Raw genomic sequence first — 16,638 nt, 5'->3', positions numbered from 1 at the left:
AAGCATTTTGTTTTTTCATGCACACAATACATAAGTAAAGTGCATATTAACTGATTACATTGCACGATACCATTCTTAGCAATGTAATATTCTGTTATTTTTACCTGAAAAAAATATATTATTACACAAGTTAAATCTTGTGCAATATTTCTATTCAAAGCACAAATATTATTTTTGAACAAGGCAATACAGGATAAGGAATATCCATAGTGGCGGAGTTGCTGCCTCACATCGCCAGAAACTTGAGTTCGATCCTGACCTCGGGTCTTGTCAGTGAGGAGTATGCACGTTCTCCCTGAGACCAGGTAGGTTGCATTTTTAAAACAAGTGGATTTGTAAGTGAATTGGCCTCTGTATAATTGCCCCTATTGTGTAGAGACTGGATTCCCCCCCCCCCCCCCCCCACTCACTCCTGCCACATAATTGAATTATATTTCTCGGTGTTTCGGAATTAGCCAAGCATTTATGTCTTTTAATAATTGATGATAATAAGTTCATGTTATGGGAGCAGAATTAGGCCATTTCGCCCATAATGTCTACTCCGAATCATGTATTGTCTTTCCACTGACTGGTTAGCACACAAAAAAAGCTTTTCACTGTACCTCGGTACACGTGACTATAAACTAAATTAAAACTCTGCCATTCAATCATGGCTGATCTATCTTTCCCTCTCAACACCATTCTCCTGCCTTCTCTCAATAACTCCTGACACACTTATTAATCAAGAATCTGTGAATCTCTCCCTTAAAAAATAGCCATTGCTATCACTGGGTGGCGCTAGCAATGGCTGCCTCACCAACAGTCTGTCTGTCCTTTCCTTCTCTGTGTTTTAATTGTATGTTTTAAATGTATGTTTTTAGTGTTCTTTAGCTTGTTTTAGGTTGGGGGAAATTTTTTCTAATCTCTTACCTCGACGGAGATGCAATTTTTTTCCTATCATATCTCCGATAATGCGGCCTAACATCGAGGAATTGGCGACCTTTGCTGGTGATCGGTTTTAAGAGCTCCACCGTGGTCGCCTGCGGATTTACCATCGCGGTGCTCGCAATCCCTTTGCCAGGCGTCGACCTCGGAGCTTCAACCATGATTGCTTGCGGACTTAACATCACGGAGCCTGTGGCCTCTGGTCAGAGACCGACTTCGGGAACTCCAAGCCGCAGGAGTTTCGATCGCCCTGACGTGGGAGTTTCGATCGCCCCGACGCGGGGGCTTTGGCCAACGGCTGCAGGAACTTCCATCACCCTGACAGATAGTTCAACTGCCCCGACTGCAGGAGAATAAAGAGGAAGAATATTGGACTTTTTTGCCTTCCATCACGGTGAGGAATGTGGGGAATCCACTGTGGTGGATGTTTATGTTAACTTTTATGTAGTGGTGTGGCTTATTGCTTTTTATTAATGTATGGCTATATGGTAATTCACATATCATTGTACCTTAATTGGTACATGTGACAATAAAAGACCTTTGAACCTTTAAAAATAAATATGTTTATAGTACAAAAAATAAAATGTGACAAATATATATTAATTTATTGCCTTTAAACATAAAATCCCACAAAAGATATTGTTCTAAGGCACCAATAATTTTTGGTTGATGAAGTGCTGAACGCTGTGAACTGGTATCCGGGAGTCCTTTCCCTTGTCAATGCGTTCAGAGGAATAGGGGGCGGTCGGTTCTTGTTACCAACGTATCCAGACTGCTACAATGGAGAAAAAGGTAGCCAGAGAATTCAGGCACAAGGTAAGGGCAGAGATAACTCGCTGTAGGCACTACAACTTTTAGATTACCAGTATTGTTTGTCTACACTAGCTTTAATCAAGCGTTTGTTATTTTCACGCAAGCTTGAGTTAGGGAAAGTGCTTGTTCTCAGACTATGAACCCAACAGTATCGTTGACTGATGGGGGAAGGGCATTGAGTATTTAGGACAGTCTTCAATTTCCATTAAGCGTTGCCAGCGCAGCGTCGGGGATTTTTGCGCTTCAAGTGAAACGCCTTTAAAGCTGCCAGTTTATGGTAGAGTTTCAGAAATGTTTAGCTTGTACATGGGCGGTTGTTCCGTCCAGCAAGAAACTCACTCGCCCCTTATAGTTGAGCTGCATGGCAGCGGAGAGAGAAGGATGCGGTTTCCTAAACTCCCAGTTAAAGCCGCCACTCCATGGGATGTGGGGTTTCCACTAACGCGTGAGAACTAGGGGTCGGGCAAGTGGCATGAAAACGCAGGTTTCTGAGCTCTAACTTAAATTGGTAACATTATCCTGGACTGGAATCTTAAAGGGACACGTCCTGGTTGAGGTGGCGCAGAAATAGTGACTAATGGCTCTCTTTTAATGGAAATTATAACTGTTAATTTGGAGCCTCGTTTGGTGATGTAGGGCGATCAAGCACTTTAAATTGCACAGAAAAATGGAAAATCAAATGTTAATTGTCATTATTACAGACAAGAGAACAATTACATTTCTACTTGCAGCTAAACAGGCCTGCAAACACAATATACTGCGCCTCTCTTATGTGTTATCTCAGTTTTTTTAGAGATACAGCATGGAAACAGGCCATTCGGCCCATCGAGTCCATGCTAGCTCCTGATCACCCGTTCACACTAGTTCTATGTTTTCCCACTTTCTCATCCCCCCCCCCCCCCCAACACACTAGGAACAATTTAGAGGGCCAATTGACCAACAAACCCTTTGGGATGCGGAAGGAAACCGGAGCACCCGGAGGAAACCCACGCAGTCACAGGGAGAACGTGCAAACTCCACACACAGACATGATTTTATGGTCTTGGGTACTGCTTTAAGCTTCTTCTTCTTTCGTGTCCATCTTCCATGTTTCAAATGTTGACATCGCTGTTATCGTCTGTCCTGAAAAGGACACAAGCTTCCGGCGACAATCAGTGGGAGCCATCCCTTGTTATAATAGATGATGGTGGTAGCTCAAGACACTTCCAGTTTCCAGCCCCGTGACGTGGACACGTCTGCTATGGGGCCACTGCTTTAAGCTGAGTACAAGGTACAAGGTTCCAAATTCAATTAACCAACCAAACGTACTGTGGTGGCAGCTGGCTAAAGTTCTTAAATGAACCAAATAGACAATGGCTGTGTACATATTGAATCTCCTCGATCTTCTAAGGAAGTGGAGACATTAGTGGGCATGAGTATTGGTTTTCCTTCTTTTGCTCCCTTTACTAACGTGTCAATAAACTCATTTTCTACATATGACAGGTGTATCGTGCAACCTGCCGTTTAAACAGCTGTTCTCTATCTGGAAAATGGGGTTAGCGTCATTGGGTTTCTAGACATTTGGGTCAAAGCTTTTACTGAGTTAGTAGATTACTGATTTTTATCTGTTTCCTGCACAAGATATATTTAATCTCTCTGGTGTCCATGACATGTTTATACTATGTAATATGTCTTTAAAGTGCCACCTAACTGTTGCCAGGTTGGTCTTTAGTGCACATCTACACTCAACATTACATTTTTGTAGATCATGTTTCTTACTCAGACCACTTATGCCCATTGAATTGGTACAAGTCGCAATAGTTTCCCCTGAGAAGTACTGGGGTATTTGCAGTGAGAAGGTGTAGAGTACAGGAAACTTAGCAAGGACTAAATAGATTAAATATATTATGTTGCAAGAAATTGACATTTCTGACCCAAAGTTCTATAAATTGGATAGTACCAACTTTTGTTTTTCAGGAACTAATTCTTGCTTTCCTGGGATTGGAAGGAAATGATAAATATCTTGAGCCATTTGATTGTGAACAATTGCCCTGCTTGGAAGTTTACTTTCCAAGTAGCCTTTCTCACTCACAATATCAATTATCAGGGTTTCCTCAATAACATTTCTCCAATCATTTAGTTTAGTTTAGAGATACAACATGGAAACAGGCCCATTGTTCCACCGAGTCTGCACCGACCAGCAATCCTCTGTACCCTAGTTCTATCATACACACTAGGAACAATTCACAGAAGCCAATTAACCTACAAATCTGTACATCTTTGGAATGTGGGAGGACTTATTTATTCATTCATTCAAACCGGAGCACCCAAAGATAACCCACGCAGTCACAGGGAGAACCGACAAACTCCATACAGACAGCACCCGTAGACAGGACAGAACCCAGATCTCTGGAGCTGTATAGCAGCAACTCTACCGCTGCGCCACTGTGCCGCCCTTAACATTGTCCACGTGCTCCAATGTTCTACACAAATTTGTATTTTATTCATTCCACACGACTGGTGCAATAAGGAGGTTGATGGAGGCAGATACAATACATTAAATAGATTTTTAGGTAGGCACATGGATGTGCAGTGAATGGTGGGATATGGATCGTGTGCAGGTAGATAAGAGTTGGTCTTGGCATTATATTTGGCACATAAATTGTGGGCAGAAGGACTGTACTGTTGGTGCCGTTTGTTCTATGTTCAAGGTAGACATGAAGTGCTGGAATAACTCAGCAGGTCAGGCAGCATCTCTGGAGAAAAAGGATGGGTGCTGTTTCGGGTCTGGACCCTTCTTCAGAGTCTTAATGAAAAGGTCAAAAGAGGGTAGAAGGCTGCCTGGGAGAGGGGGGGGGGGTCTGAGAGCAGTGAGACTGGTGGGGATGAGAGAAGGGGTCATCACTGGGTGGTGGGGACCTTCCCATAGAAAAAGGCGCAGAGGCGACAGAATGTTTTATATTTTAATAGTTTTTTTTTGTTTATTATTGTCACGCGTACCGGAGAAATTGTGAAAAGCTTTAGTTTGCATCCTATAACAAAAGGATTTGAGTATAGGAGCAGGGAGGTTCTACTGCAGTTGTACAGGGTCTTGGTGAGACCACACCTGGAGTATTGCGTACAGTTTTGGTCTCCTAATCTGAGGAAAGACATTCTTGCCATAGAGGGAGTACAGAGAAGGTTCACCAGACTGATTCCTGGGATGTCAGGACTTTCATATGAAGAAAGACTGGATAGACTCGGCTTGTACTCGCTAGAATTTAGAAGATTGAGGGGGGATCTTATAGAAACTTACAAAATTCTTAAGGGGTTGGACAGGCTAGATGCAGGAAGATTGTTCCCGATGTTGGGGAAGTCCAGAACAAGGGGTCACAGTTTAAGGATAAGGGGGAAATCTTTTAGGACCGAGATGAGAAAAATATTTTTCACACAGAGAGTGGTGAATCTGAGGAATTCTCTGCCACAGAAGGTAGTTGAAGCCAGTTCATTGGCTATATTTAAGAGGGAGTTAGATGTGGCCCTTGTGGCTAAAGGGATCAGGGGGTACGGAGAGAAGGCAGGTACAGGATCCTGAGTTGGATGATCAGCCATGATCATATTGTTTAAGAAGGAACTGCAGATGCTGGAAAATCGAAGGTGCACAAAAAAGCTGGAGAAACTCAGCGGGTGCAGCAGCATCTATGGAGCGAAGGAAATAGGCAATGTTTCGGGCCGAAACCCTTCTTCAGACTGACTCTAACTCCCTCTTAAATAGGCAACGTTTCAGGTCGAAACCCTTCTTCAGACTGAAGAAGGGTTTCGGCCCAAAACATTGCTTATTTCCTTCGCTCCATAGATTCTGCTGCACCCGCTGAGTTTCTCCAGCTTTTTTGTGTACCAGCCATGATCATATTGAATGGCGATGCAGGCTCGAAGGGCCGAATGACCTACTCCTGCACCTATTTTCTATGTTTTTATCCAGTAAAATAAAAAGACTACACATGAATACAGTTGAGCCGTCCAGAGTGCAAAGATATAAAACAATTTGCATAGGGGCTAAGATTTGCAGTTATTTGTTAATCTGCATTAAAAAAGTAACTTGTATAGGAACATGGATAAGAAAGGATTCGAGAGATATGGGCCAAACGCTGGCAAATGGGACTAGCTTAGATGGGAAGTGTTGTTTTCCATACTGAATGACAATATGATTCTAAGTTAATATTTCATGATAACTAGTATTCATGACAATAAATTTAATCTATATATTGATTCTGCAACCAGTGGCTTGAATCAATTCTCTCAATGGTAAATTATTGTAAATTGCATTAGGGGTCATGATAATTTTAATAAGAAAATATATATCTTTGTAATGTTATTATAAAAACATATTTTGTGCTGCTCATTATTCATTTTGTTTTGATTCCACTTCAATAACTTCTTTGATTTTGTAAAATATCTGTATCTGATAGACTTACTGTTGCGGTTATCATTCTCAGACTTAATTTAGTTTAGTTTAGAGGTACAATGTGCCGCAAACAAGCCCTTTGGCTCCCTGAATCCCCGCCCATACACTAGTTGTATCCGTGTAGGAAAGAACTGCAGATGATGGTTTAAATCGAAGGTAGACACAAAATGCTGGAGTAACTCAGCGGGACAGGCAGCAACTCTGGAGAGAAGGAATGGGTGACGTTTCATGTCGAGGCCCTTCTTCTGACCCGAATCGGTCTGAAGAAAGGTCTCGACCCGAAATGTCACCCATTCCTTCTCTCCAGAGATGCCGCCTGTCCTGCTGAGTTACGGAAGTGGCGGCGCTGTTGAACGGCTGCGGCTCGCCTGCAGACGGTCTGTTTTTACTTTTTTTGTTGTTTTTTTTGTCTTGTTTAGTTAAATTTTTGGTTATTAGGTTGTGTTGTGTGTGTGTGGGTGGGGGGGGGGGCTGAACCAGGGCTTTCTGTCTCTCCCTTCAGGGGAATGCGACTTTTTCGTGTCGTATCCCCCTTCTCTGCCTCCGTCTGCGCTGAGGCCTAATGGCGGAGCTGGCGGCCTCCAACCTGTGACCGACCTCGAGGCTCCGGAGGCAGAGCCAGCCAGGACTCACCAACGCCGTCTTCGTGCTATGGCGGCGTTCGGGCGCTCCAGTGGCAGCGGCACGACTCGGCGCTCCGGTGAGGGCAGCCCGGTGCGGGGCTGGGACGGTGCTGGCTGAGACGCTCCGGTGGCAGCGGCACGACTCGAGGCTGGGACGGCGCTCCCGTGAGGGCGGCCCGGCGCGGGGCTGAGACGGTACTCCGGTGGATGGGGCGGCGTTCTGGCGGCGGCGACCTGAATCCGGGGCTCGGCCGCGGGCCAGGGGACGACATCGTCGGGAGCTCGCAGGTCACAGGCTGGTGCCTGTTTTCCGGAGCTCCCGCAGCAACAGCAGCGGCCGCTGGACTGGAGGGCGGCAGCTTTGACCACCCCGGGCCGCGGAGCTTGAACCGGCCCTTTCGCGGAGCTCGGTGAGCCGCGGGACTGACTACCATCGCCCGGTGGGGTATCGCCTCAGCGCAGAGGGAGAAGAGGAGGGAAGAGACAGTAGCCCTAAGATTTTTGCCTCCATCACAGTGAGGAGGTGCCTGGTGAACTCACTGTGGTGGATGTTAATTTGTGTTTATTGTGTGTCTTGTTGTTTATTATTACATGTATGGCTGCAGGCAACGACATTTCGTTCAGACCGAAAGGTCTGAATGACAAATAAAGGATCTGATCTAATCTAATCCAACATTTTGTAACTATCACTAGTTCCATCCTACACACTAGGGACAATTTACAGAGACCAATTAACCTACACACCTGCATGTCTTTGGAATGTGGGGCGAAACCCAGAGCACCCGTGAAAACTTCACGCGGTCACAAGGAGAATGCACAAACCCCGTACAGACAACGCCCGTAGTCAGGATTGAACCTGGGACTGTAAGGCAACACCTCTACCACTGTGCCCCCCATTAGCTTACTGTGCAGCCTCATTCAGTGCAGCATTAGGATGTATTTAGAAATGAAGCAAAACATTTAATTTTAACATTCTTTTAACGTGGTTATATTAAAAGGTTTTCAGCTCACACCTGTTTTATCATCTGTTTAGTTCAGCTTAGTTTATTATTGTCATGTGCACCGAGGTGCAGCGCAAAGCTTTTTTGTTGCCTGCTAGTCAGTCAGTGAAGAGACCATGCATCGTTACAATCAAGCCGTCCACACTATACCGATGAGGGATAAAGGAAATAACGTATTGTGCGAGATAAAGTCCAGTAAAGTCTGATTAAGGATAGTCTGAGGTCTCCAATGAGTTGGATGGGAGATCACGACCGCGCTCTAGTTGTTGACAGGATGGTTCAGTTGCCTGATAACAGCTGGTACCAACACACGGCAAGAATTACAATTTTATTGATCGGTTTTATTGCTTTATTATTGACCTTTGTTACTTGCGTGACACAAGAATCACTCATCCCGTTCAGAGGTTTTACTGCGTACACCACTCCCCACCCCTCCCCCCATCTCTCACAAACAGGAACTGCATTGGTAAAAACATTCCTTCTTTAAGATACATATGTAGAGCTTTATATCAGCTCAGTGTTTTATCAAAACAAATATTCTCATGTATGAGAGAGAACATATTAGACCAAACTGTCGGGGTGTGTCAGTGTGTGTTATTTTCCATGGACTGTCACACAATGGTAGAAAAAGCTAAACATACTTAAAGGGTTTTTTTGACTGGAGTGTAAATTAAAAGGATTTTTATGATTCCCATGTCAACTTAGTTTATGTTTATGGAAGGGAGGTGAAAGAAAGATGGATGTTTATAGCTATTTACAGCGAACAGGTCATTTGAGGAACAGCTTCCATTTGAGAGATTAACTTTCTTCACTTTACAGTTTCTTGCTGTGATTTCTGCATTTTGACCAGTATGTTTCCAAATTATTTTTCTCGCCACAGTTAGTTGCAATCCTTTGCTGTTATGTCCCACTGAGAAGCTATAGAATGCCATAAGTTTACCAAATCTCATTTGGAAGCATAAATTCACTATAGGTTTCAGACACCGAGTTTTATGGCTTTTGCAACCCCTCATTGATTTTATATTGTAGTAAAAACAATTTGGTCCACTCGTCCTTGAGTTGTATCTTCTGCAATTTCTATTAATCTATCTATCCTATCTATCTATCTATCTATCTATCTATCTATCTATCTATCTATCTATCTATCTATCTATCTATCTAAAAGTCTGTTCTTGACCGGTTTTGGCGATCTGTGCTGCGATTTCCGAGAGAACGCCGCCACCTACGGCCGTCATTTTTGGCCACCTCGCTCAGAGCCCCCCTCCGCCACATGTGAGCCGAGGATTTTTCCAGTCGATGAAAAATGAGAGAGATATTAATGATTTTACAAAATTTCCCATTCTCTCTGCTGCCCCCGCTGGCGGCAGGGGGGATGGACTATAAAACCAGGAAGTGGTGTGCCTCAATTAGTCTGCAAGCTGGAGGAAGGCAGAGGGTCACGTTTCTCTGAGCTGTGAATAACACTGAACACATGTTCACACAACTGTACCCTTAATGTGGATTGAAAATGAAAATATGGTTAAAGTAAAAAAGCACTGCCTGCAAAAGGTTGTTTGGGGGGTTTGGGTTGAAATAAAAAGGCACTCTCTCTCCCCCCCTCTTCTCTCCCCCCCCCCCTCCCCCCTCTCCTCTCCTCCCCCTCTCCTCTCCCCTCCCCCCTCTCCTCTCCCCTCCCCCTCTCCTCTCCCCTTCCCCCTCTCCCCCCTCTCTCCTCTCCCCCCCTCTCCTCTCCCCCACTCTCCTCTCCCCCCCTCTCCTCTTCCCCCCCTCCTCTCCCCCCCCTCCTCTCCACTCCCCCCCTCTCGCTCACCCCCTTTTTCTCCCCCTCCTCCCCTCCATCCCCCTCCCCCACCATCCCTCCCCTAAACCCCCCTACCCTCCACACACCCCTACCCCCTTCCCTTCCACCCCTCCCCTCCCTGCTCCTCACCTCTCCCCCTCCCTTCACCTCAACCCCCTCTCAGCACCCCCCCTCACTCCCCCCTTTCCTCTCTCCCCCCCTCCTCTTCCCCCTCTCCTCTTCCCCCCCTCCTCTCCCCCCTCTCCTCTCCCCCCTCTCCTCTCCCCCCTCTCCTCTCCCCCCCCATCTCTCCCCCCCTCCTCTCCTCCCCCCCCTCCTCTCTCCCCTCCTCTCCCCCCGTCCCCCCCCCTCCTCCCCCCCTCTCCTCTCCCCCCTCCTCCCCCCCTCTCCTCTCCCCCCTCTCCTCTCCCCCCTCTCCTCTCCCCCCTCTCCTCTCCCTCTCCTCTCTCTCCTCTCCCCCCCCTCTCTCTTTCTCCCCTCTTTTTCTCCCACTCCTCCCCTCCATCCCCTCCCCCACCGTCCCTCACCTAAACCTCCTCCCCTCCACACACCCCTACCCCCTTCCTTCCACCCTCCCTGCTCCCCACCTCTCCCCTCCCCTCACCTCTCCCCCTCACCTCTCCCCCCCTCCCCTCACCCCTCCCCCCCTCTCTCCCCCTCACTCCTCCCCCCCTCTCTCCCCCTCACTCTCACCCTCTCTCTCTCCTCCGCTCCACCCCCACCCCCACCTTTCCCCTCTCACGCACCCTCCTTCTTCTCCTCCTCGCCACCCCCTCTCCCTCTTGCCCCTCTCTCTGTGTCTCTGCCCCTTCTCTCTCTGCCCTCACTCTCTACCCCCCCCCCCCCCACCACTCCTCTCTAGATGTGACTGCAAGTTGGGGGCTATGCGTCAGTAGATAGGGTGGTTATGGGGTAAAAGGAGCAAATTAATAATATTAATATAATATCAAGGGGGGTAATTAGCGTGAGTGCGGGGGGGGGGGGGGGGATAGTTAGTGTGTGTGACGCTGCATGCCGCCTCCCCCCCCCACAACCGCACGTTGGGGGAACAGACCCAACGGGTCTGCACTTGGTCTAGTATTTATTATATTTTGGTTCTGCTTCTGCATGATATTGCTTCATTGGTTGTTATTCAATCAAAAGGCCACATTTGGAAGCATGGTGACTGTTGAGGGAAGAATTGGTATCATTGCTATTGATGCTAACCATTTTCAAGTTTCTTTTCTGATTGTGAGCATTGTTGATTTAAATAGTTGTGAGGAAAGACACAAAGCGCTGGGAGTAAAGGGCCTGTCCCACTTTCACGACCTAATTCACGACCTCTGCCGAGTTTGCCCTTGACTCATACTCCCAGCATGGTTGTCACAAGGTGGGAGGAGGTTGTGATGTTAGTCGTAGGTACTCGTGGCATCAAGTAGGTCGGGCCATTTTTCTAGCATGATGAAAAATGTCCATGAGTAAAAAAGGTTGTGAAAGTGGGACAGGCCCTTAACTCAGCGGGTCAGCCAGCACCCCTGGAGAACACGGAAAGGTGATGTTTCAGGTCAGAAGCCTTCTTCAGACTGATTGTAGGGGGTGGGGTGTAACAAAGCTGGAAGAGAGAAAGGGCAGGGCCTGGCAAGTAATAGGTGGATACAGGTGAGGTGGGGTTAGATAGGCTGATGGTTGGACAAAGGCAGAAGGTAAAAAGACAGGAGGTGTAAGACAAAAGGACCGAAGTGGAAAATTGTGAAGCAAGAGGAAGGAATGAAGGGGGGAGGGGAGAAATATATATGTCCAGGTGGGGCACAGGGGAAAGGGGGTTGTGAAGAAAGGCAGCTAGGGGAACAGGGGGGGGAAGGGTTGAGTTACCTAAAATTGTTGAATTCAAACATTGAACCCTCCCTTTCCACTTGCATAACTTCCTCTAGCTTTACAATTTGCAACTCCTCAATCCTTTAATCTCACACCTTCTGTCTTTTCATCTCTGGCCTTTGTCCAATCATCTGCATCTTAATGCCTCCACCCCCTCACCTATATCTGCCTATTACCTGCCAGGCTTTGGCCTGCCCCTCCTCTCTTCCAGCTTTTTCCCTCCCCCCCCTCCTCCTCCTCCTCCTCCTCCCCCTCTCCTCCTCCCCCCCTCCTCCTCCCCCCCCCTCTCCTCCTCCCCCCCCCCCTCTCCTCCTCCCCCCCCCCCTCTCCTCCTCCCCCCCTCTCCTCCTCCCCCCCCTCTCCTCCTCCCCCCCATCACCCCTTTCTTCCCCTCCCCCTCTTCCCCCCCTTCTCCCCCCCTCTTCTCCCCCCCCTCTTCTCCCCCCCCCCCCCGCCCTCCCCTCTTCCCCTCCTCTCTCCCTCCTCTCTCCCCTCTACCCCCCCCAAACACAATTGGTATGAAACAGCTTCTGGACCTGATGAGTTGCTCCAGCACTTTGTGCTTTTTTTTTGTAAACCAGCTTTTGCAGTTCCTTGTTTCTCTACAATTATGATATCTTGTGACAGTACAATTGCAAGTCTTTTATGTTTGGTTTAAAAAATATAGCAGCAGAATGTTTGAATACTTTTTTTCTTTTTGCTGTACCATCACTACATGTTACAGCACAGTCTTGTCTGCCTTGAGATGCTAATTGAACAGTTGCTTGAACAGTCACAATTTCTTATGACCACCTCCCCCTTATACTGTATAAGAAAGTGATAAAGTAACAACATTAATCATAGTGAAGCATCATTTGTCAAGTGTTGGCATTGCAATGTTTTGAAATAAAGAACAGTGTTCAAGATCATGTGAAGAATAGTTCATATAAAAGCACAGAGTAGGGGAATCGAGAACCAGAGGACGCACTGTAGGTTCAAGGTGAGGGGGGGAAAGATTTAATAGGAACCTGAGTGGTATCATTTTTTGCACAAAGGGTGGTGGATTTATGGAACGAGCTGCTGGAGGAGGTAATTGAGGCAGATACTATCGCAACGTTTGAGAAGCATTTAGACAGGTACATGGATAGGATAGGTTGAGAGGGATATGAGATATGACAAAACGCAGGCAGGTGGGACTAGTGCAAATGGGGCATGTTGGTCAGTGTGGGCAAGTTGGGCCGAAGGACTTGTTTCCACGCTGTACGACTCCATGACTCAGTCTATGCGCATGGTCTGTCATTCTTGTAGCAAGTAATCATAAATGCCCTTTAACCAATGTCTTCAGCTAAGCGGTTCAACAGTGATCTTAGTCATTTGTTTTGGAAATTCATAATGTAAAAGGTATTCCTGATCTGTATAAAGGGCAAATTTAGCTGGCAGATGGGCAGTATGCTTGAGCAAGCATGAAAGACCAAGACAAATTGGGGTTGAATTCCAAAGACTCTGACTCACTATTGTGCAGAGGAAAGAGTGTTTAATTGTCCTATGTACCAGCAATGGATCAATTAAATTCTTACTTGCCCATAAGTAGGCCCACAAACTCCAAGCTACATATAATAATGTTGTTTTAATTTTATAAACTAATATTGCAGCACAGTGGTAGAGTTGCTGCTACACAGCCAGAGATCCAGGTTCAATCCTGTCTGCACGGAGTTTGAACGTTCTCCCTGTGACCATGCGGGTTTTCTCTGGGTACTCCGGTTTCCTCCCGCATTCTAAAGACGTACAGGTTTGTAGCTTAATTGGCCTCGGTAATTGTTAAATGTCCCTAGTGTGTGTAGGATAGTGCTTGTGTGTGGGGATTGCTGGTCGGCACGGACTCAGTAGGTTGAAGGGCCTGTTTCCACACTGCATCTCTAAACTAAACTAATATGCGTAATCTTTGCGTAAAAACCAAACTTGTTTTAACACAACCAAAGACAGTCCATAGAAGTTCACGGTTGTTGAGGTTAGTGTTGTGCAGTGTTCAAGAGCATAATGTTTGTGGGAAGAAGCTATTCCTAAAGAGCTTTAGTTCAAGTCATAAGTTGAAAGAGCAGAATTAGCTAGGCCATTCAGCTCATTAAGTCTACTCAGCCATTCAATCATGGCCGATCTATCTTTCCCTCTCAACCCCATTCACCTGCCTTCTCCCCATAACCCTTGACACCCTTACTAATCAATGACACCATTACTAATCACCAGGATATTGCCTGGATTAGAGGGTATTAACTATAAGGAGAGGTTGGACAGACTTGAATGATTTTCTCTGGAACGCCGGAACTTGATGTGAGGCCTAAAAAAAGTATATAAAATGATGAGAGACACAGATAGGGTATACAGTCAGAACCTTTTTCCCCAAGGTGGAAATGTCACAGTCCAGAGAGCATAGCTTTAAGTGGAAAGGACAAAGTTTAAAGGAGACGTGGGGGTATGTTTTTTTACACAGAGGGTGGTGGGTGCCTGGAATGCGCTGCCAGGGGTAGTAGTGGAGGCAGATACAAAAGTGGTGTTTAACAGGCTTTTTGATGTGCAAGTGGATATGCTGTAGATGGAGGGATATGGATCACGTGCAGGCAGAGGAGGAGATTAATTCAAGTTGGCATCATGTTCGGCATGGACATTGTGGGTTGAATGGGCTGTTCCCATGCTGTACTGTTCTATGAACTTTGCAGTGCTGTCATTAACTCAATATACTTTGATTTTGCATTTTCATGGTCTAATTTAATTTAAATTGTTAATTAACTGGATTTTTTTTAAAGGACATAAAAGTGCTGGAGTAACTCAACAGGTCAGACAGCATCTCTAGAGAACATGGATATATGACAGTACACAAAAAAGCTGGAGAAACTCAGCGGGTGCAGTAGCACCTATGGAGCGAAGGAAATAGGCAACGTTTCGGGCCGAAACCCTTCTTCAGACTGATCGGGGGGTGGGGGGGTGGGGTGGCGGGGAGAAGAAAGGGAAAAGGAGGAGGAGCCCGAAGGCTGGGGGATGGGAGGAGACAGCAGGAGGGCTGAGGAAGGGGAGGAGACAGCAAGGACTAACAAAATTGGGAGAATTCGATGTTCATGCCCCCAGGATGCAGACTCCCCAAGCGGAATATGAGGTGCTGTTCCTCCAATTTCCGGTGTTGCTCGCTCTGGCCATGGACGAGACCCAGGACAGAGAGGTCGGATACGGAGTGGGAGGGGGAGTTGAAGTGCTGAGCCACCGGGAGGTCAGGTTGGTTATTGCGGACCGAGTGGAGGTGTTCGGCGAAACGATCGAACAACCTCCGCTTGGTCTCACCGATATAGATCTGCTGATATCTAGAGCAGCAGATGCAATAGATGAGGTTGGAGGAGAGGCAGGTAAACCTCTGTCGCACCTGGAACGACTGCTTGGGTCCTTGAATGGAGTCGAGGGGGGAGGTAAAGGGACAAGTGTTGCATCTCTTGCGGTTGCAAGGTAAAGTGCCCGGGGAGGAGGTGGTACGGGAGGGAAGGGAAGAATTGACAAGGGAGTTATGGAGGGAGCGGTCTTTGCGGAAGGCAGATATGGGGGGGATATGGATATAATATGGATATATAACATTTCGGTTTGGTACTTTTCTTCAAATTGAAGTTCCGATCACCTATCCATGTTCTTCAGAGATGCAGCTTGACCCACTCAGTTACTCCGACACTTGCAGTTCCTTGTTTCTACCGGATATTTATTTTTGTTGCGTTTAATGTGCCCAGAAAGATGAAGCAAACAAGAATCCCTTGTTCTGGTTCATATCCTCTGCAGAAGACATATTAAGGAATTCAATTATAAAAATGACATTTATTTTGTAAAAGGAAAGTAATAATTTTAAGTGATTGTGGATTCATTGTAAAATGACACCAGCTTAAAGAGAACGTTTCGTTGGCGAGTGGAGATAGTGACAATTTGAAGGCAGCTTTATTGGGAATCTGATACATCTGTGATCCATCATTGCTTGCCGTTTGGAGGCTGATATTATGTTCTTTGAGGCAACGATCACTTTACATGTTAGCATTTTTGTGTCAATTCTGCTGGGCAAGAATGTGTTCCATTAATGAATGGCCCAAGAGGTTCTTAAACATATTTATTGAGCAGCTGAGTGATCATAAGGTACAAGAGATTTTTATTGAGAAATGTTTCTCAGATTATTTTCTTTGTATTGTTCTGGCCATGAATAAAATCAATATTACTCAAGATACAAGATTTAAGCTGCCTCTAGGGAAAGATTGTCAACTTGTATCTAACGTGCTACTCAACTTTGACTCCTGGACTTTCAATTGAATTGCTGCAAGCACGGCAGTTTCATTGAAGTGATAATATTGTTGTGTAATTGTATTAAAGATTCTGTTATTGTGCCTATCCTGATTGGTAGTTAACATGTATTTTGTGGTAAATGTAAACATATATTTTGTGGTAAATGTATCATCTAAATTTTTTTTTTTCCTCAGGTGGACATATTAATTGACAGTGATGCAGAGAAAGACTATCTGTATGATGTTCTACGCATGTACCACCAGTAAGTAGTTTTGTTACCAATATACTTCCATGTTTTGAGGTATTTATATTTATAAATTACATGTCTTCTTTCCAGTTGTATTTACATTGCCCCAAGCAGTAAACCTTATGTATAAGCGAGCAAAACCAGAGTTATTTAACTTGCTAAAGTTTTGTGAGACAGATTTTGATTTAAGGAGACAATTTAATATTTGATTTGAAAATGTAGTTGAATGTAAAATTTGAGAGTACGTTGTACTCCCAGGAACTAATAAAGAAAAATTAATAATAAACTTATCCTAAAGTGCGAGGATAGAGGTTTAAACGTTGCCTCGGCAAGGCCACCAGCATAATCGGGGACCAGTCTAACCCCGGTCACTCCCTCTTCTCCCCTCTCCCATCAGGCAAGAGGTACAGAAGTTTGAAAATACATACCTCCAAATTCAGGGACAGTTTCTTCCCAGCTGTGATCAGGCAACTGAATGGTCCTCTCATCAGCTAGAGTTCGTTCCTGACCTCCCATCCTATTAGAGACCTTTGAACTATCCTTGATCTTTAAGCTGACTTTATTGGACATCAATGTTGCATTGAATGTTGTACCCTTTATCTGTGCACTGTGGACGGCTCGATTGTATTCATTTCTCTGACTGGATAGCACACAACAAAAGCTTTACACTGTAC

General features: G+C 45.8%; 1 protein-coding gene across 2 annotated transcripts in view; it reads left to right on the top strand.

The window, feature by feature from the left end:
• The first annotated feature begins 1,647 nt into the window (after nt 1-1,647).
• The window catches only part of ush1c (USH1 protein network component harmonin), a 110,419-nt gene continuing 95,428 nt past the window's right edge, over nt 1,648-16,638 (top strand). For both annotated transcript variants that reach the window (XM_033039000.1, XM_033038999.1), the window contains exons 1-2: nt 1,648-1,740; nt 15,912-15,979. In XM_033039000.1, coding sequence (XP_032894891.1) covers nt 1,705-1,740; nt 15,912-15,979 — 104 coding nt within the window. In that variant the 5' untranslated portion in view covers nt 1,648-1,704. The remainder of the gene's footprint in view (nt 1,741-15,911; nt 15,980-16,638) is intronic.

The sequence above is a fragment of the Amblyraja radiata genome, chromosome 20 (genome assembly GCF_010909765.2).
Source record: "Amblyraja radiata isolate CabotCenter1 chromosome 20, sAmbRad1.1.pri, whole genome shotgun sequence".
NCBI classification, from domain to species: Eukaryota; Metazoa; Chordata; class Chondrichthyes; order Rajiformes; family Rajidae; genus Amblyraja; species Amblyraja radiata.
This window is presented reverse-complemented; position numbering and strand designations above follow the sequence as displayed.